The 20,857-nt window shown below is 36.6% G+C and overlaps 1 protein-coding gene across 7 annotated transcripts in view; it reads left to right on the plus strand.

The window, feature by feature from the left end:
- The window catches only part of ARHGAP15 (Rho GTPase activating protein 15), a 392,541-nt gene that overhangs the window by 62,699 nt on the left and 308,985 nt on the right, over positions 1-20,857 (plus strand). For all 7 annotated transcript variants that reach the window (XM_061445138.1, XM_061445129.1, XM_061445154.1 and 4 more), the window contains 3 exons: positions 3,264-3,325; positions 8,287-8,374; positions 14,347-14,436. In XM_061445138.1, the coding sequence (XP_061301122.1) occupies positions 3,264-3,325; positions 8,287-8,374; positions 14,347-14,436 (240 nt within the window). The remainder of the gene's footprint in view (positions 1-3,263; positions 3,326-8,286; positions 8,375-14,346; positions 14,437-20,857) is intronic.

A 20,857-nucleotide genomic window follows, 5' to 3' on the forward strand; every position in this document is an offset into this window, starting at 1 on the left:
ATATTAGCAGATGTTAAGCGATGAGAATATAGCACCCCAGAGTTTACACAAACAGTGGGATCATACTGGAAATCTTTTTATTTGTCTTTGTGGTAAAGTTGTTTTGTAATTCCATAAATGCTTTTTATACTAATTACAGAAAAAAACTGTGTTCATTATCAATTAATGAAGACCATGCTATTTTTTTTAAAGACAGCACCTGCGGTTATTCAGTTAAAGCAATATATATATATGAGAGTTAAATTGCATAACACTGAAAGGTCTTATTAACAGAAGACCTTGTAATTTTTGCTGTTCAATTTTGAACCATTTAATTTATAACAAATGGTGAATTTGAGCTATGTAATTTAAACCAGGTTATTTTATATGTCCAACTTTTGATAGTGAATTAAATAACCTAGCTCAATTCAATTATTGGGAGGATATGACTGAGTTGCAACCTTTTCATCTGCAATCACATCGAAGTTTAAACTTCCCAAAAGGTGAGAACAGAGGTGATTCAGATTGGATGTTGAAAATCATATTTGCTTTTATTTTTGGATTGGTTAAAATAACAGTTTGGGAAGGGTGGTTCATAAACATTGAAAGCGTGCAATTTGGGGTCTGATTCAGAGAATCAATCAACAGCTTCTCTGAATGGTTAATCAATGCTCCTCCCAGTTTTTGTTTCCAGATAAAAAGAAATATTAAGAAAAAAAACCTTTCTTATGTTATTTAACCTCTCTGGCACTGGCCATGCCCTGACTTTTATGCTACAAAGATGAAGGTTTAGAAGGGCAAGGAAAATGTTGAAAGATGTAAAGTAAATTTGAAAAAAAACGAAAACAAAAAAGTAGGTGGAAGTGGGGATTAAGTCTTACTTTAGCTCTGATAATTCATTCATCCATTACTACATAAATAGTGACATAACTTTGCACAATAATCCCTACACACTTTCTCTCTGTGTTTTCTATGCCAATCATCTTCATGGCAGGAATGTGCATGAGATAAACACAAATTATAGAAAATGCATACATTAATTCTTGTGTAGCCATTCGAGAACATTGCCTAAATCATTGTCCACAGACCTACAGACCTTTTCATAGGTACAAACAGATAATTATGCTGTATATATTTCATTATATGCTGTATACCAGAAAAAAATCTAAGAAATAATTAAACATATATATTGTTAATATGATATTTTAATAGTCAAAATAGCATATTTTTCATTTTAAAATCCTTATGCTACCTGTTAAAGCATGTTAAATTATGTCACATTCCACTAGAACAGGTTTCTCAAAGCCCTGTCCAACCTGGCCTTGAATACTGTCAGGGATGGGGCAGCCACAGCTCCTCTGGGCAGCCTCTGCCAGGGCCTCACCACCCTCACAGGAAAGAACTTCTTCCTTATACCTAATCTGAATCTACCCTTTTTCAGTATAAAGCCATTCCCCCTTGTCTTATCAGTACATGCACTTGTAAAACACTCCTCTCCAGCTTTCTTTTTACCCCCTTTATACACTGGGAGGCTGCTTTAAGGTCTCCCTGTAGCCTTCTCCAGGCTGAGCAAACCTAGCCCTCAGCCTGTCTCCATAGGTGCTCCAGCCTTTAGAGCATCTTTATAGCCCTCCACTGGACTGGCTCCAAGAGGTCCACATCCTTCTTATGTTGATGACCCTAGAGCTGAATACAGTACTCTAGTTGGGGTCTTGTGAGAGTAGAGTACAGTGGCAAAATCACTTCCTCGACCTGCTGATCCTGGTTCCTTTGATGTGTCCCAGCAAACAGTTGGCTTTCTGGGCTGCCAGTGTACACTGCTGGGTTATATTGAGTTTCTCATCCACCAAGAAACACCTAGTCATTCTCTTCAGGGCTGCTTTCAATCTGTTCTCCATCCAGCCTGTATTTATTTGGGATTGCCCCAGCCCTGGTACAGGGCCTTGTACTTGGCCTTCTTGAACTCCTTGAAGCTTTGCATGGGCCCACTTCTCAACTATGCCAAAGTACTTCTGGATGGCATCCCTTCCCTCCAATTTGTCAACTGCATCACACAGCTTGCTGTCATCAGCAAACTTGCTGAGGTAACATTCAATGCCACTGTCTGTGTTGCTGACAAAGATGTTAAACAGCACTGATCCCAATACCAACCCTGAGAAATGTTACTCATAACTGGTCTGCAAGGGTAAGAGTCAGAAATGTGAAGGAAATGTAAACAAGCCTAGGACTTGCTTCTAATATACCAAAACTCAAGCATAAAATTGTTACGCTACAATCAAACATCGCAGCCTTGTGCATACTGGCAGAGTCCTTAGCCTGTTCTGACACCATAGAACAGGGACCAGGTTTCAGTAATATCAGTTGCAGCATATGGGATCTTCAAAGGTGATATCAGGTTGCTAATACCACATCCTGCTTTGTATAGGTAATAGCTAAGGTCTTTGTCTTTTTTGGGTGCATTTTGGAAAATGTGCAACACAGCTATGTTTTCCTTTGTAATAATTCCCCTTTCAGCTTGTATATCAAGAATTAACAGAACTGCTTAGTTTGATTTTCTGCACCATACTATGAGATCATTTAGTTCAGCTGGGAATTTGAAGACAAGTTCTCCTTGCTCATGGATGCACATACTCCAATGAAGTATAACCTTTTAAGGGTTGAGGGGTGAGCATCCCAATACCAGACCGCACCTGAAAGACAGCATGACTTAAAAGCATGATGCTTTTTAGCATGAGCCCTAATTTAGTCCTGACTCAAAGCAAAACGCAGCACCTGTGAAGGCAATGTAACCTTTCCTGTTGTACAGATATTTGATGTTTCTCTGACACTGGTTACCCTTAAACACCCCTAAACATGAATATCTCTAGAATATAAGCAAGAGGCTTCTACAAAAGTATAGTGTGTTCCTCATAGCTATTAATGAAACTCAATAAATGAAATTATACACTGACATAATTTACTTAAAATATCTTTTCAACTAATTTTTACTTATAGCTAGAATCTTTTCTTGCATTACAATAAATTCCTTCTAAACTAATTAATAGAATATTTTTGTGGGTTTCTTTTTTTTTTACTGTTTATTCTGTGTACTTATTGCCTTTGAATGTTTTTTGAGAATTTTCACAAGAACTGACTGTACTGGAAAAAAAAAGGCAACTAAACAGAATTAGCGGCAAAATGCCTACAAAACTAAATTAGCTAGATGTAGAGTCTTATGTGTGTACTAAATGAATTCATTAATCTGAACAAATTATATGGTTATAATATTTTTTTCTTTCTTGCAGGTAGTGGAGAAAGAAGGATATCTTCTAAAAGCTAAAATAGCAGATGGTGGGAAGAAATTAAGGTATTATACATGAATGTTACAGAATTTATCATTTGCAAAATTCAGCGGTGATTCATGTTTAAATATGTATAGCTACTATTGCTGTTAACACACAAATTGCCACTGTTTCAGTATTAATCCAATGTTTGATAACAGTCCAGAAACCAAGTGACAGCAGCTAATTGGCTCACTGGATGCTGTGATCATGTGTGTGTTAACCTCCATATTCTATACATTATGCATATTAAGGACAGCCTTAAGGCACCAAATAAACCAACAATATATTTTCCAGTGGGCAAATTTTAAGTGCAAGGTGTGTGCTAGAGAGGTCAAGGATGAGGTGTAGGAACCCACCTTGTTGTGATGCCAAGAAAAGGTTATCACTTACTAACACTGTGTTGAAAGTAATGTATTAATGCTGTCTTTGTGGAAGGATTTGCTATAGTTTGCTGTATTTAAAGGAGTAAGTGATTAGTACTGATGTGACTAGCACTGTGTGTGATCAATGACAGACTAATGTGAAATACTGTATTTTTGCATGTAGAAATGAGCCAAGTAATAATTTGTCTTACCTCTACAGTTCTAAACCATAAGGATCCTAAGAATGTCCATTTAAAAGGGAGCCTGGACATCCCTTCTTCCAACCTCTCACTTGAAGCAAGAACATTACAAACACTTGGCCAAGCCAGCTTCAGCTAGGTGCTATCAGAAAGTTGTGTAGCTTGCATTTTTGGAAAAGGCACTGAAGACAGTAATACTGTTTTCCCAACTCTGGACACCGGCAGAAGCTTCTACAGAGTATGTATAAGCAGGGCATCATCTGTGCCCAGATGATGAGGGAGTCTTACCTTTCCAGTGCATCACTGCCCCTGGCACAGAGCATCTTCGTGGCTTGGTGTTGCTCACTGGCTTATGCTGGGCACAGGAAGCAGGCAGCGTTTGACCACTTGTATTTTTAAATAGCCCTGAGGAATCTCGTACTTTTAAATACTCCTGAACAGTCTCATATATTTAAAATAGCCTCAGAGATCGTGAGCACCACTGAAGTTATAACGTGCTGCCATCAGGTGTTCGTTTGACAGAATGCAAATACAGCCTCAGCTCTCAGGGCTCCTGATGCAGCCCCCAAGACTCGGGTTGCACCTCGCTGGGACTCTCCAGCAGTGATTTTTCCATAACAAACTTAACGGTGTAGCTATAAGTGAATTCACACAATCTCCTTGTTAACTTTATCTGGATCTTTTCTGTATACCAATATTTATGGCTCTTTATAGAGAGAGAGGATGGGTAGTGGGGGTTCATCTACTCTGCATGCATTTTATCTCCTTCCACTTAAACTTGCTCGTTAGCATCTGGAAGTCATATCCTGAAAATCTTGATGCCACACGGCAAAACTTAGAATATTGTGAACTGGCTTTTCTAAAGAGCTTGAAAACCTTAGGTCACTGCATATATCTTATGAAATACAGATGGTCAGAAGGCTGGAGCACCTCTCCTATGGAGACAGGCTGAGAGAGCTGGGGTTGCTCAGGCTGGAGAAGAGAAGGATCCAGGGAGACCTTAGAGCAGCTTCGCAGTACATAAAGGGGCCAACAGGAAAGCAGGAGAGGGGTGTTTTACAGATGCGTGTACAGATAGGACAAGGGGGAATGGCTATATACTGAAAAAGGGTAGATTTGGATTAGGTATAAGGAAGTTCTTTCCTGTGAAGGTGGTGAGGCCCTGGCAGAGGCTGCCCAGGTTTCTCAGGTGTGGCTGCTCCATCCCTGGCAGTGTTGGACAGGGCTTTGAACAATCTGGTCTAACGGAAGTTGTCCCTGCTGGTGGCAGTAGGGTTGGAACTAGATGACTTTGACAAGCTATTCTGAGATCTGTGTAGAGACTAATATATTTTTAAGTACCTTATACCCCCCTTCTTTTATTTTTTGTCTTCCCCTTGTGCCTTTTTTTTTTCTTTTTTTTTCCCCCATTTATTTTTTCTTTTTTGTTAATCCAAGGACGTCTTTATGGACAATCTGATAAAAAGTTGTCTAGTTTATATACTATATATCTTTAGGTGATAAAAGTAATGAGGTTTTGAGCTATAGAATAAAAGAACTGTGAGAGTAATGTTTAGGGGAAAAAAGTCTTCTTGCAGATACTATAGTGAAATTCAGTTGCATTCTCATAGCTTTTATAATTCCTATAGTATCTTGCAAACTCACGAAATTTTCTTATTCCTGATTCAATTAAAACATTTTCACCTTAAAACTCAGCATGAAACTTAGGTGAAACATCTCACCTGACACAATTTTTAAAAATGCTTATTAAGTTTTTTTTTTATTGTTGGCTTCTTATTTTAAAACAAGAAATAGAAACACATTTTATTGTGGTTTTGGATTTGGTTTGTGTTTCTTTTTTTTCTAATGAGGTCCAGGTTGAAATGAAACACTTTCAAATCTTAGCAAACTTCACAGTTAGTTTGATGAATTTGAATCTTTTAAGAAAATTGCACATGAATATGGGAGCTCAAAATAGATTTACTGTTTTGAATTTCTCAGCTAGATAAACCTACCACACCAGTAGCTGGAGCAAGGAGCACTCTGCCTAGTGGAAGTGTCCATGACACAGAAATGTTTTTCTCCATAGCTAAGGTCAAGCATTTGGTGTAAGTTGGGTACTGAATATAGGTTGTGTCCCAAGGGTTTTAATCCCTTGGTAATCCATATTTATTCAGGTTATCCAACTCACAGTAAAATTAAATTGAACCTGTATATTGCATGTTTGGCCACTTACTCCCCTGTGAAACTGAATGACCATTTTTGAGTTAAAAAAAAAATAAAATAAAAATAACTGAAGGTGTGTTTACCAGTAGACAACTTGTATTCACTACCTTAATAGTGATTCTTAGCTACAGGAATAAAAGTTTCCTAAGGATATTTTAGCTGAAGGATGTAAAGCTAAAGTTTCCTAAGGATACTTAAAAAAAAACCTGAGGTTGATCTTTGCTGAATTCCCAATATACAAAACCCTCAGCTATGAACATAGTTCACATTTAGCAAAGAGTATAGCTTTATAGTGGTAATGAATTTAAAAAATTTCAAAGTGACTTACAGACACTGTTCTTTTGTGGGGAAATATTTGTCGGTGATGGCCAGGTACTTTTCTATAACCCTTCTGTTTCTTTCTTTTTCTGAGTGTTTCTCTCTTTATTCTCCATTAACATGGCATAAAAAATGCAGTCTTATTTTCTTCAGATGTATTAATCTCCTTCATGGAGAGCTTCTTTCACTGTTGCCTCTTGTTGGACATAGTTTAGGGGTGATCATGGTATCATGCTGGCTGAAATTCTGTCCACAGTGCAGCAAGTGCAAGCTCATCTGGTAATGCCAGTGGTGTTATGACTTCATATGCAATATTGGTTATGCTACTTATGCTGATAATGAAACATGGAACAGGAAAGCCATTAATAGAAAAAACTATCTATCTACCTGATGAGGTTTGATGGAATACTGAGTGCAGCAGAGCTGTGAGATGGATCTGGAAGTGAACATCACAAAGGTGACCAACAGGCTTTTAAACTCAATAAAGACAACTTTTGCTAGAATAAAAAAATGGGTGTGTTTGAGTTACTTAGGAATACCTAAATAGAGAAAACTCAAAGTGACTAGGAGAGACAGGTGAGGGAGAGAGAGAAAAAGGGTTGTTAAAAGCAGCTCCCTGGGCTCTCTGTGTTCTTACAGGCAGCTTCCTACTTTTAACGCACCAAAACATGTACATGAAACAGCCTGCTTGTCACATGCTTTTTCAGGTTTGTTCTAAAATGTACAGATTTGTGATTTGCATTCATGTAAAACAAACAAATAGTGGCTTTGTAAGTATTTTTGCACACATTGGATATTATGAACCCCAAATAGGAAAGTCAAACTTGAGATAATGACCAAAAAATAGTTTTCTATCAGATCCATTTGTTTATGATTAAGTGGTGGCTTGAAACATCACTTTATATATCATATATATAATAGCATTTTCTTCTGAGTAGATTATTATGTTCTTCTGCATCAGGTAAAGTGTCTCACATTTCTATGTGCATTTTGACTTTTTCCTGGCCCCAGCAGTTTGACAGCTCTCTAGGGCCGTACTGTGAGGTCCTGATGTTTAATGGTTGCTTAAACCTCTCTCAGATAGCATTTTTATCTTCCTTGCTTTCCTACATTTTTTTTTTTTATTTATGGAAAGTGGAAAGTATTTGGGACCTCTCAAAATAAACCCTTTGCTAAGCTCTTGTCGTGGGCCTTCCAGCTAACTCCCCCCAGTTTATATACTGGGCATGATGTACTGTGGTATGGAATACCCCTTTAGCTAGTTTGGGTCAGGTGTCCTGTCTCTGTTTCCTCCCAGCTTTCCATGCCCCTTCTCACTGGCATAGCATGAGACTAAAAAGTCCTTGATCGGGGTAAGCATTACTTAGCAACAACTAAAAACATTGGTGTATCAGCATTGTTCTCAGACTAAAGTCGAAAACACAGCACTACATCAGCTACTAGGAAGGAGAAAAAATAACTGTTACAGCTGATCCCGGGACAGCTCTGTATAGTCAGATCAAAATTACATTTTTCCTTCCTGGCTCTATTTTAAGTATTAGCTACCAGAAGAGTGCCAGCTATTTTGGAGTCCTCCAAGTACATGTTAAATTTAAGCATGTGTGAATAATCTCGCTGTTTTCCTGTAGTTAAGGCACCATATTGAAAAAGGAACATAGATAGGCTTCAAAACATGAATGAACAGAAATGTTTTCAAGCTTTGCTAGGCCACATTCAAGTATATCTAAGATGATGCAATTCCATCAATATTGGTTGAAGTGCATTGCTGGTATTGACTTTAGACCATTTTTGTTTCTGACATGAAATAATTAAAAACTAAGCCTACAAATGGAGTGTCTACCTCCTGCTTGCATGTCTTACTGATTTTTTACTTTTTTTCAATTTAATTTTATTTTTAAGGAAAAACTGGTCCACATCCTGGGTTGTTCTCACTGCTCGGAAAATGGAATTCTATAAAGAATCCAAGCAGCCAGCCCTGGCCAACCTGGTAAGCAATCAACCATCTGATACACTCAGCTTCCTTGCAAGTATTATTTCAGTATAAATAGTTTGGTATATACGTAAGACAAATTCAGATTGAGCTGGCAACCTTCAAAGTTTTGAGAGCAGCTGAAGGAATATTCCTTGATAAACTCTTAATCAGGTGTAGTATATGATAAAAAATAGGACTTAGCATGTCATTTATTAAGAGGTACATTTTGAGAATAGTTGCAAAGTGAGACAAATAGTGAGTGACTATTCAGTAATGTGAAGGTAATACTTTAAATTAAGGTGCCATTTATAAATGCTTTATTCTTATTTATGAAAATGATCACTAAATGCAGCTACTTCCTCAAATAATGTATTATAAAGTATGTTATAAAATGCATTAGTAATAAATGCTTAACAGACGATACGATGAGAATCTGTTGCAGAGGATATTGTGAGACGTAAATTGTATTAAACCATGTATCTGCATCTTTAATACATGAATTTAAGTTGTTATCTACCATCTCATAAAGTGGCTTATACATTAATAAATAATAATAAATGATTTATAAATGGCACCTTAATATAGGGTGTTACCAAAGCAGAAACATTATAAGTTAGCAAAGTGATTTTTTATAGTAGTATAAATGTGACATCTACCATATCCTGCTAACCTTTCTGAATATTTCTATGACTCCATCTAATGCAGCTAATGCAATTTCTGTAGCCTGTAGTTACTACAATGTGAAATTTGCAGTACCTTTTTATTGTGCCCCAAGGAATGACCACGGATCTTAGTCTTCAGAGATGTGACAGCTACGTTGTGCAAGCAATAATGGCATGTATCCCTTCAGTATTAGTTACTGCTGAGTTTGAGCCTATGAACCTGAATATGGGCAACAAAAGGGAAATTCGGCAAATGCATGACACTGTGGGCAGCAAAGAGACAGGTTTGACAAAGCCCTATTGTGAAAGGCTCTCAAGGACTGATCAAACCTGCCAAATATCATTAGCATGATGGGTGGCCACAAAGGTGCTCTTTTTGGCAGGAGTCACAAACAATAGGCTATTTTTATTGTGGCAGGTGATATAAATCTTTTCTTCTATATGTTCTTGATCTACCAATTCCACCTGCTATAAAATCAGCTTTAAAGAACACCTTTTCACGTATTTTGAAAGAAGGTGAGGGTTGTAGCAAAAATAAAATAATAGTTAAAACAAAAGAAAGGGCAAAATCTGGAACTTTCTGATTGTGTTTGTGCTAGTACAGTTATAAAATACAATTTTTCTGCAGCCTTTAAAACATTATATTGAATTAATATTTTTTCAGAATTGTTTTCCTTAATATTTAATTATATGTTACTTGAAAAAAATCACAAATGGATTTATTAGAGCTAGTCCTAGAATTTACCAGGTGTCTTACACTTCTGTGTGCTACCTCTTCTCCTCTCTGTTTGTAAGCCCTCACCCAAATCCCAGGAGATAAATGGACAAGTATAATTCAGCACACAGAAGACATGATTTTGTTCTGAGACTCCTACACATGTTTAAAATCCCCATTAGGCCTTTAAGGTTTTAGATACTAAAGTAGACCTGCCTGAAGGATGGGACTCTGGCCCAGTTCACAATCTGTTTAACTCAAAAATTTATGAGAAGTCAGTCCCTTTCCCTGATGTCCCAGTCATCACCAATGCTCACAGTTGGTAAGATAATATCTACTGCCTCCTATGTTAGGAAGAACACAGACATATTGATCCCATATTTTGCTCTTTATGGGAAAAAATATGGAAGTGGGTCATTTTTATTTAATTCTGTGTTAAATCTGAACACTGGGGTTGTGAACTCAGTGTTCACTAGGTGAAAAAAGCCATTAAAATACGTTTTCTGTCTGTTGCATATAACTTACATGCAATGGTAAAGAAACAAATTAAGTAAAGCTTGAAAAAAACAAGAGCTGTCAGTATTCAAAATCTTATAACCTAATTTTTTAACCCCCAAAATTCACACATCAAAAAAAGCTAAACGAGCATGTTGGTCATCTGAAAAAGTAAATGTAAATCTTACCTCCTTTGTAAGCCATTTAACTAGATATAATTTTGATAGTGGAAAGAAAATAATGCAAAAATGATTCATTAGAAATCATTTGTTTACTGATTTTTTTTTTTTTTTCAACTGTAGTTTACTTGGGATAAAGGGGAGCTCAACCATTAGTTAAATCATGTAATACAGGCAATGCTCATTCATGATAGTGACTTACAACAAAGCATTTTCATTGTAAACAGGAAAATGACGTGACTTAACAAAAAGATTAATGTTCCTTTGTATTATAAAGATACTAATTCATTCATTATTAAATATTAAATACTGTACATGAAGTGAAAATTTAGAATAAGTCATTATTATAAGAGGAATGATATTTCACAATAGAGGCAAAAGGAGAGCAGGAAGTGAAAGTGCATTCTAATATACCTATTTTTCTGACAATAGGATAACATTTAGAAGTGATTTAAAATTATATTTACCGAAATCTTAAATAAAATTCTAATGCAAAGACCTAGTAATAGCTAAAAGGAGTTTCTGTTGTTCCATTGTACAATTGTGGAGGTAGGACTCACTATAACAAGTTTCCTATTGATTTGCACAGAGAAGACTGGGATCCATAGCTTTCTGGTGAAGCTAGTGAAATATCTGGTATTAATATTAGTAATAGTAGAGCACAAAAATTAAAGCACACAGAGGAGAGATTCAGAAAATGATTGTTTACAAATATTACTGAAAAGGCAAGTTTGCTTTCCATGTAGCTAATGATTATCTTTTGCTGCTGCCTGTTCATTTGCGGTCATGCTTTTTATATACATTTTTATATACATTTTTAGCGTTCATATGAATATAACTTTTTTATTTTAAATTAAGGACATTGTGATCTAACCAGATCACAGCATCAGTCTTTCTTACCAATGTTAAATTCTTGGTTGGTCTTTGTGACCAAGTGAAAGTAGTCTGTTTATTCCTGAGATAGTTTACTCAAGAGAGGTTATTTTAACCTCTGGTTATTAGCCCAAGTAAATTAGTGAGTGAAAATGCTACTGAAATCCATATCCATGTTTAGGAAGGTTTCATTGTAGCAGACACTTGTAACAATTTAGAGCATAACCCCTCTCCGACAATGTCGATATAATTGCTCTGACTGCAAAATCCAAAGCAAGGATACAGAGTGCTCAGGCTTTCCCAGGAGCTTTAACTTTCTTGCCGTGTCTCTGGGTAATGCATAAACTGGAAAACATGCTAACAGGACTATGTTTAGGCCAGAATTAATTTCTAGTCAGCTTTCCTGTGATCCCTACAGATTTAAGCAGGTCTTCCATTGTATGGACCTACCTAGGTGCAGTAGGAAAGGCTGATGTGCACCCTGGACAGGTTCAGGCTTGATGGATCTGAGTGATTTTGCATGTAGTTTTCATCAGAAGTTTCACATACTGTGCCATACTCATGAGTCTCATATGATGTTCATAGACACTTCATATTCTGTTGTGGGCAGAATTGCTAAGTTCTATAAAAAAAGAAGTTTTCCTGTTGATTACTGTACATAGCAAAAGCATGTCCATCTTTCTAAGATTAAGCCTGCATCCCACCCTTTCTGGAGAGGGAGATGCATGTACTCATACTTTTCTTCTGCTTATTGCAAAATCAAAGCTGTAAACAAACTCCATATTACAACAACAACAAAATTAAACTGTGTGCACTGAGTGCATGAAGAAGCCCAAGTTCTGCTGCTGCGTAAGTTTTTGTACAGTCATAGAAACTACAGATAGTAAAGTACTGTAGAGTTCACTATTCCATCTTTCTGCAGAATTTCCCTGGGCTTTCCACTGTTTTTTCTCACTCCGGTGAAATGCCATGGCAGCTTTCCCAAGGAAAATATGTAGCCCAGTATCCTTCACTATCAAGAAACTATTTCCTGGAGACTTTTCTGTGTTCTGTGTACATTTGAATCTCTTCATCTAATTAAGTGTTTCCAAAATTTCTCAACTCTTTCTGCTGGTGAAACAAAGCTGTCCTTCTTTGTCAAAGTATTTTCAGACTCACACTGTCCTTTTGAGCAATTTTTTTTCAAATGAAGCAAGGCAGCCCTCTTTGACGAGGCTGTGTTGCGTGTTCAGGATGAGTTACACTGCTGCCTGCTCTGTGCAGTGCAGCCCTGACCATTGTGTGGAGACATGGGGATGAAACTTCCTTGGGGTAAACCCTGCCCAAGGAGAGTGATCTAGTCAAAGGAGACACCATAGCCCTTTATATAAAAGTATAGTACTGGAATACTAAAAATCCATGTGTTCCCTGCCTCTGCTCTTTGAATATTTGTTTGTGCTAATAGGCTGGTGTTTGTCTGGGACATTTTTTTTTCAACTTTGTCTCTTTTGCCAGGCAAATATTAACTGATGAAATTTCACAACACCTTTTTAAAGTCAAGTATGTATGTTATTAAAAATTCAGAAACATTAACTTCCTGTTGGAGGTCAGGCAGGAAGTCTGAGGCACAGCTGGGGGAACAAAATGCAACCCCTGCTCTTCCAGTGGTTTAAGCACAAGAGCATCCTTCTGTTTTGAACGGCATATTGCTCCTGTTAAAAAAAAATAATTAAAAAGAAGCAAAGACACATGGGACTGAACCATAGTGGTTTTATGGTTTGGCAAAAGGAGAACATAATTACAGCTCCAATACTGAAAACCGCCAGAGATTCTGGCTGCAAATTGCTTGACCAGGGTATCTTACTCTGTTGCTTTTAACCTAAATAGGTCCTTTTCTACCCATCTCAAAAGCATTCTGTAGAACACACATTTTTTAGCCTTTAATAATAGCATCAGAGTAATTCAATGAGCAATCTTTGGAAAGCTGATTATGTGGTTGATACTGGACTAGCCACTGTTAATTTCTATTAAGTCTGTTTTCTTTATTAGCAATGTCATTTTTAAAGGTAAAATGGCTTAAGAACAACAGAGAAAAAAAGATGCATCAAGCTGATTAATTACATTATGTGGATATCACTCTGTATCTTACCCAAAAGAGACTTCTTAGTGCTGTATCTTCTTAACAGGAGTATTTTTATTGTCGTCTGGGATGCATGGTAACAAAATCTACAAAGACTACTCTAAACTAGATGGGCTTTGCCAGAACTGCTGCACCGGCAGAGTCCCTGGAGAAGAAGCTTAGATGGCAAATGAGGATTATTGTGCTTTACACCAACTCCCAGCAATGTAAATGATACAGGCAAACAAATCTGCTCTTTGAATTATTTGCATCCATCCGGAGAAGCTGGGGAGGCAGAGCTGTGTCACTCTGGGATGCACAGACTGACATTGTGAAGTAGCAAACTGTGTGGAGCTTCCCTAGTGTTAAGCTTCTTTTTGGGTGTCACACATGCCCTCAAAGCCTTTATTTATTTTTATTTTTTTTCTTTTTAAGAGCTAGAAATGATTTTTTTTATTTTTTTTTTAAAGATAGTTTGTCTTACAGATACGATGTATGTCTTGTGTCTTGCTTAGTTTCTGTCTTTTCCAGCTGCATCAATTTAAATTTGAATCTGGAAAGTGACAAAATTTTACCTTTAAACTCAAAATAAACTCAAAACCTTTTCAAGAGGTTTTGCAAAAAAGCCATTTGACCAGCATACCTGGTCAATGTGTGTGCATTTTGTTTTGATTTATTGCATGTTACATTAGACTGTTTTTTAAATCATTTAATTATTTTTAAAATTATGTATCTAGTATAAGAGCCTTATTTCTGAGTTATGACACCTCAGGAGTAGCTATTCAATAATACCAAGGAATAATAAACTCTTTTTAGTAAATTCAGCAGCTATGTGACAATAATATGTCATCTGAAGTTGATCTATTATTTTATTTGATAACTGCTCCCATTTCTGAAAAGACAGGCCATATTCATGGTTGTGGGTTTTGATTTTTGGTTTGGGTTTTTTTTTCTTTTCTTTCCAGAAACCAGGATATAAACCTGAGTGCGTGGATTTGTGTGGTGCTTGCATTGAGTGGACCTCAGAGAAATCCAGCAGAAAGAATGTCTTTCAGGTAAGAGTCAAAGCATGATTTTCATTGCTCATTTAAGTATAAACTCTGTAAATTAAGAGGCTTTATTTCCTTTTTCTTGGTTTTAATAACTAGAGACTGATTTAATACAGCTTTTTTCTTACCAGTACAGGAGAATAACATTTTAGCAAGCATCAGTTTACTATTTTTCTAAGAGAAGGATTTCTGACAGCTGAGTCTTCTAAACACTTGAGAACCTGTTGATTTATTGATTAATGCTCTATATTCAATTTGTTTTTAAAACTTAGTAGATAATTGCTTTGGGTTCAGGCCTAGAATCTTGACCTAAAGAACTTCCATAAACACAACTTCTTCAAACTGCTTATACAAGCTTTGCTCCAGCACAGTGCGGTTACTCTGTTTATTTTTATTGCTGTTCAGGGTCCTTAGACGGTGATGACCCAGGTTCATTTCTGGAAGAGAAGGATTTTAAAAGCTTGACTGTGTCAGGGCCAGCATAGAAGGACATGTATTTCTCATAGGACTATTCCTCATTTTGGAAAATAGTTTTATTTAATTAGTTCATCTAAATTTCATTGAATTGAAAGGGAGGATCAAGGCCCAAGAAGATAAAAGGACAAGGAAAGCATTACTGCAAGGTTAACATTCCAGGCTAAAATACTTTATTTCAACATCTTCAGGTTTTGGACATACTCCATCTCCCATGAATATTAGTAGAAAGCTGTTTTTTTTGTTAGAAGCTGCATCAAGTCGCATCAAAATATTATTATGAACTGAGTTGTTTCCCAGAGTTCTAACATTAAGAATATTTAAAAATACAAACAATCAAGGGAGGAGAGATGCAGAAGGGAGCATGTCAGGGTCAAGGTACTGTTAGTTACCAGATTGTACTTTGGCATCACCACCAATGAAACATGCTGGAGGAATCAACTGTGCCTGGGTCTGGGTTTTTAAAAAACCCAACTCAACACACAAAAAAACTGCCCTCAGGGACTGTACACGCCTTCTTGAAAAGAAACCACTTTGTGTTGACTGGGTGTTACAGAGACATTTTTTAAGGTTAATTTTTCTAAACATCTTTCTAAAGCACATGAAATATATAGAAGTATTCTGCTTCTTCAAGACAGTAAGACTTACGCTTCTATACCCCCCACATCCTTCAGGTTGTCTTGAGACAACACTTGGAGCTTTGTAATTTCCTAGGTATTTTTAGAATAAATATTTTGGTTTTCCTGTCAATCTTCAGCTTTTTCACTTGGAATGTGAGTAAGTATATCCTTAGCTTTCACTCTTTCACCCCCTGAGAACACTGAGAAGTCTTCTGAGCTTCTAAGGTTTATTTCTCATTTGCAGTAAGCAACATTTATTTCTTTTGGAAATACATATTGGATTGGTGATTCGTTGCAGCTAGTACATTTCCAGTGTAAAGACAAATGAAGCTCTGTTATTGATTTATCAAACTGGTTGTATGAAGACTTTGCAATGCATTTTCTTCTCACTTCTGTTAGTGTGAGGTCTAATTTCACTGAATCAGAATAATGTGAGAAAGGAAACTCATGCACTACTGCTTGAACCCATTAAAACGTGTCTTCATCAAGCCACTAAGTGAGTGGGAGAGACATTAAGAAGTAAAAGCATGGGAGGAAGGACATATGTTAAGACACATTTTGAAAAGGGATAGAGCATTGTTTAGACAGAGAGCTACAAGAAGATTCTGCCAGATGGTAAGAGTGAAAGAGGAGAAGGCTTTGGCATCAGTAGTGGTGACATTTTGGGAGAGGAAAGGACTGAACGAGACTAGTACTGCATGAGCAGATAGAGTGGGAAGGGGACTGGAGATAGAGTGAAGATTTATGAGATAGTCTGGAGGGAATCCAAGGCGAGTTTGAAAGCGGAGAGGTCAGTTTGTACCTGGGTACTGAATATTTCAGGAAACACTTCTGACGATCTATTTATCCCTAGTGGGTGGGAATAAGATTGATAATATATGTTTACTTATTCATAGATTTCTTCAAATGAAAAGAACATGGGTGATTTTTTTTTTCCCCTATCTAAATATAGATGCATTGCACTGCTATTTGATTAAATACTTCAGCTACCTAACTTTGAAATTATCAGCAGTAAATGTTATTATATCTTTAAAGCATGGCAACAGGACATGGTTTGGTGGGGTTTTGTTTCATTACTTTCTGAATAGTAAACTATTATTTTCTGATTCAAATACAATAATGGTTGCTTTCAGTTAACCTGTTGTACTAGTAGATGTGGAATTTTAAGTTTCATTTAGGCTAGGTTCTCAATTTGAGTTCATGAATTATAGATTAGAAATAGAAAATGACTTGAGATTTTGGTTTGAAGAAAAAGAAGGAAACCTTGAATTTAAAATCTAAGCATATGACAGTTAATGGATGGTAACAAGATGGAGTATAGGAGTATCATAAAGAAAACTAATTGGAAATATGATCAATGCAGGAAAAAGAAGAGAGGTAACTTCAAGTAAATGATATTCAGGCAAGAAGATTTGGGTTTCCTGTGCTGATCATGAGGTTTTCAGCAGTGTTACTCATTTTAATTGAGCTACTCCTTATTTAACAGGATAAGTCTGATCTGTCTCTCACAGTATCTAATTTGTGCATGCAATCTATTTCTGTTCTTGTTGAACATAGTATGTGGGTTGTTTTTTTTTTTCAAATTTTCCTCAATAGTAACTTAAAATATGCACATCCTATAATACATAAACTTGTGGTTTTCCTTCATTTATTTTATTGATGATATAGCTAACACCAAGGAAAAGAAACGGTTAGAAAATCTCCACATGATGTGGGGAAACGTAGCAGTTTGAAGTGAGATACTGTGCTGCTTGCTCTTGCTGGTTGAATGACGTGATACACTAGGTCTTCATCATTGAATAAAAGAGTACTGAATAAAAGAAGATTTATGTTCAAGTCACGTGCTTTAAATATTTCTGCTAAGTGCTAGTTTGCTCTTTGGTGTTTAGCCTGAAATTTAAAGCACTGAGGATTAAAAGGATTACAACATAATCTTAAATAATCCTAAGTGTCATTTACAGAGAGATGGTTGTAATAACTAAATAAAACCATGTTAAGGGATGGCAGTTTTGTCAGTCAGCAACTAGAACAGAAATGGTGCCTATGTCACTCAGTCGTTCTCCACTTTCCTTTATTTGGCTTAGTTTGATATTGGGTAGGTACATTTTGATGCAGGTTATCGAAAAAGGAAGTAACATGATAAACTGCTTTTCAGTCAGTACTAATATGACTGTTGAGGCAGCAGTAGCTAGATTAGTTTACCTATTTCCTCAATAGTCAATGTTTTCTGCTTCTAGTAAACTTTTCAACTGCAGTTTTTTCTTCCTCCCGCTTACTCATTGTCTCGTCTAAGTCAAGCAGCCCTTTCTTTTAATTTCATTTAGCCCAGATGTTGTAGAAGACATGATCTTGATCTCTGGCTTCCTAATTCTGGAACTTCATTAGCACAAAATCTTGTGGCTGTAGACTGTTTCCTTTAAGAGGTTTTGGAAGATTTCTCTCAGATGATTTAAAAAAGGAAAAATAAGAGGGAGGTGAAGAATGCAAAAAAAAAAAAAGATCATAAGCAGCTTCCTTATGAATTGATGAAGCCGCTTTGTTCTCTTAATAGCACTATTCATTTAAACAGCAGACATTATGTTAGTTATGTTATGTTTCTTCAGTAATATTTTTTCCATTTACTTAGTTCATTTTTAAAGAAGGATTCATATGAAGAATTTCTGGAATTCAGTGGCCTGGTTCTTGCCACAGATCTGTGAGAGTCCATTTGGTTTCAACACACAGCAGCCATAAGGAGTCATTCGTTCACATGCAACTTAGAGTTGTAAGTGTATTTTACAAATAGCGAAATCTGTGTAAGACATAGTGTTCCAACAGTCAGACAGCTGAAAGTAAAACTGTACCTATGTGTAATATGAAAGAATTTATCTTGCAGCTGTTTCATATATAATAACATTTATGGTGCTGATCTAGGGTAACTCCCTTGTCCTTGAAGCTATCCAGCTTTGCCCAAGAGCATAATCTGAATGATAAGCTATTTTCTTCTACATACAGTAGGATCAGTATAGTGTCTGGATACCTCCCAGGAATGTTCTAGGTTACTGCTTTTGCCATGGGAAGGACCATTTTCTTTTCCATGATCTCTCTAGGGGAAGAACTGAGAGTGTAACATGGAGGGGCTTGGGTTAGTATTTGTATTTGGATTTCTTTTTATGTTTATAAATATAAATGCTGCAGAGAGGAGACAAATTTAAAAAAGTCAAATCCATCCTTGCACTCAGATAGATGGGAACCTTCTGGTAGTCCTCATCAGCAGCTGGAACATGTTCTCCATCCCAAACCTGTCTTGGAGAAAGTGCTGTTTCCTGAGAACGAGGTGTGCTGACCTTTGCTGGCTTTGAGTTAGATATGCATTAGATGAACCTGTTATGATTTTAAAACATATGTACAACATTTTGTCCACTTCTGGAGGTTACTGCTATGACTGTAGTTTAATTTCTATCCCAGCAACCTGAATTTATTATTACCTAATTAAAAGATTTAGCCACAACACAGTTCAATGGTGTCAGCAACAGGTTCTTTAAATAATAAACTTATGATTAGTTTTAAAAACTCCCTTGTTTAGAGGTGCTAGGTGAGCAATAGTCAAGATTTAACCATCCTGGGCAAATGGGCGTGTTTGCCTTCTCTCACCAGTGTTTCACACTTAGATTTGATGTTACTCACTTGATTGATGTTACTCACTCATTTGACGTTACCAAAGAGAGTAGATGAAGAGTGAAATGAAATTCAGGTCCCTTTGTAAATGTGGACACAAAAATGCTCGATGCGATTCATATGTAAGGCTTGCGACGTAATAAGGTCACTTTGTGCAATATGACGGAGAGGGACATATTTAATTGATCCTGTGACACAAGCAACAGCAACAAAACTTTGCGCTTAATGACAGGAGCATGCAAATTACAAGCCCTTGGACTGCAGACGTATAAGACCAGTGACACCTTAAAGAAAATGAAATATTTTTGTGGTATCTGCCCAAACGTTTGTACTTAATGTTTCAAACTATATAGAGTTTGAAAATAGACAAGCCATCAGCAGGAAGACACTTGACTTTGACAATGCGTGGATTTAAAGGGTTTGGGAAACTGAGTCTTCAACCTCTCAAATAGAATTTCAAGGAACCTCTCTCTATATTCAACCTCTGTAATAGTGTTTCAAGCATTTCAAGGAACAGCAGCTTTATTTACAAAACTGACAACTGAGCAGTTAAGGTGGAGTGCTTACAAGGTTATAGCTAATATATTTTTCTCACATTCAGTGGCTCCTGTGTCCTTTGGGGTATCACAAAATCCACAGTCATGTAAGAAAAGGCCTTGTATATTTTATGACTATAAAATCAGGACAGTAATGTTGTTTGTTTTTTGGGGTGTTTTTAGTTGGTTGTTTAATTATATGTTTGTTTTATTAAAACAAAATTAAAATCTTACTTATCATTTTACTGATAATCTGAAAAAAGTTATTACTTTTCAGAAACAGTGAAGTCCATGCCTCACAAGCAACATTTTGTCCTACTGGGTTGCTTGAAGTTGCTTGAAGATACAGAATTTTCAACAAAACTTGGTTGATTTGTGGTTAAGTATCATCTTAGCTAGACAGTTCCTTTCTCTCCTATTGTTGTCCCTGACTTATGAAAAAATTCACGAAAACTCTACTGTGTTGGAAAAAAACCCACAAAACTCAAGAAGTGTAACTTCAACAGCCCATGGAGGTCTTGGAAAGGCTTGAAAGTCTGGATGAAGAAAGAGTTGCCATGGGCAAGGTGCCATGATGATGCTGCCCGTGGGTCACTTCTGCTCTGGTACTCACTGCAGACCATGAAACATCAAGGCAAACAGCTCCTGTAACACACCAGATCTTGGGGTGTCACTGAAAGCCAGAGAAATCTGAAATATAATTGTAAAGCCAGCCTAAGTTTTCTGTGAAGATCAGGCTGATTAAAAAACTCACAACTCATATTCTCCAAATCTGACATTATGTGTACACAGATGTCTGTCTGCTAAAAATGACTATTATAATAGCTTACTGCACTTTTTAAAGAGCACATCTTTTGACGGATGTAAGGGCTGATATGTGAGTGACTGTGATAGGTACGAGTGTCTGTGTATGCTCATACACATGTGTTTCTTAAGAAATTATATGTATCACTTAGTTTTTGACAGCTACACTCCAGCTTTCAGAAGTGCAGATGTTATTTGTCCATCAGAAAAGAAAATATTTATTTCAAGCCACAAGCATTTTCTGCATTACAAAAGTAAAACATAACAGCAGTTAATACCTAAAATGTACATGTGACATAATTTTGTCGGGGACAGAAGCATGGCTGAGAATAAAGG

The sequence above is a fragment of the Pezoporus flaviventris genome, unplaced genomic scaffold, assembly GCF_033815535.1.
Source record: "Pezoporus flaviventris isolate CSIRO_AGI_PZ_B2104156 unplaced genomic scaffold, CSIRO_AGI_Pfla_v1 ptg000001l, whole genome shotgun sequence".
NCBI lineage: Eukaryota > Metazoa > Chordata > Aves > Psittaciformes > Psittacidae > Pezoporus > Pezoporus flaviventris.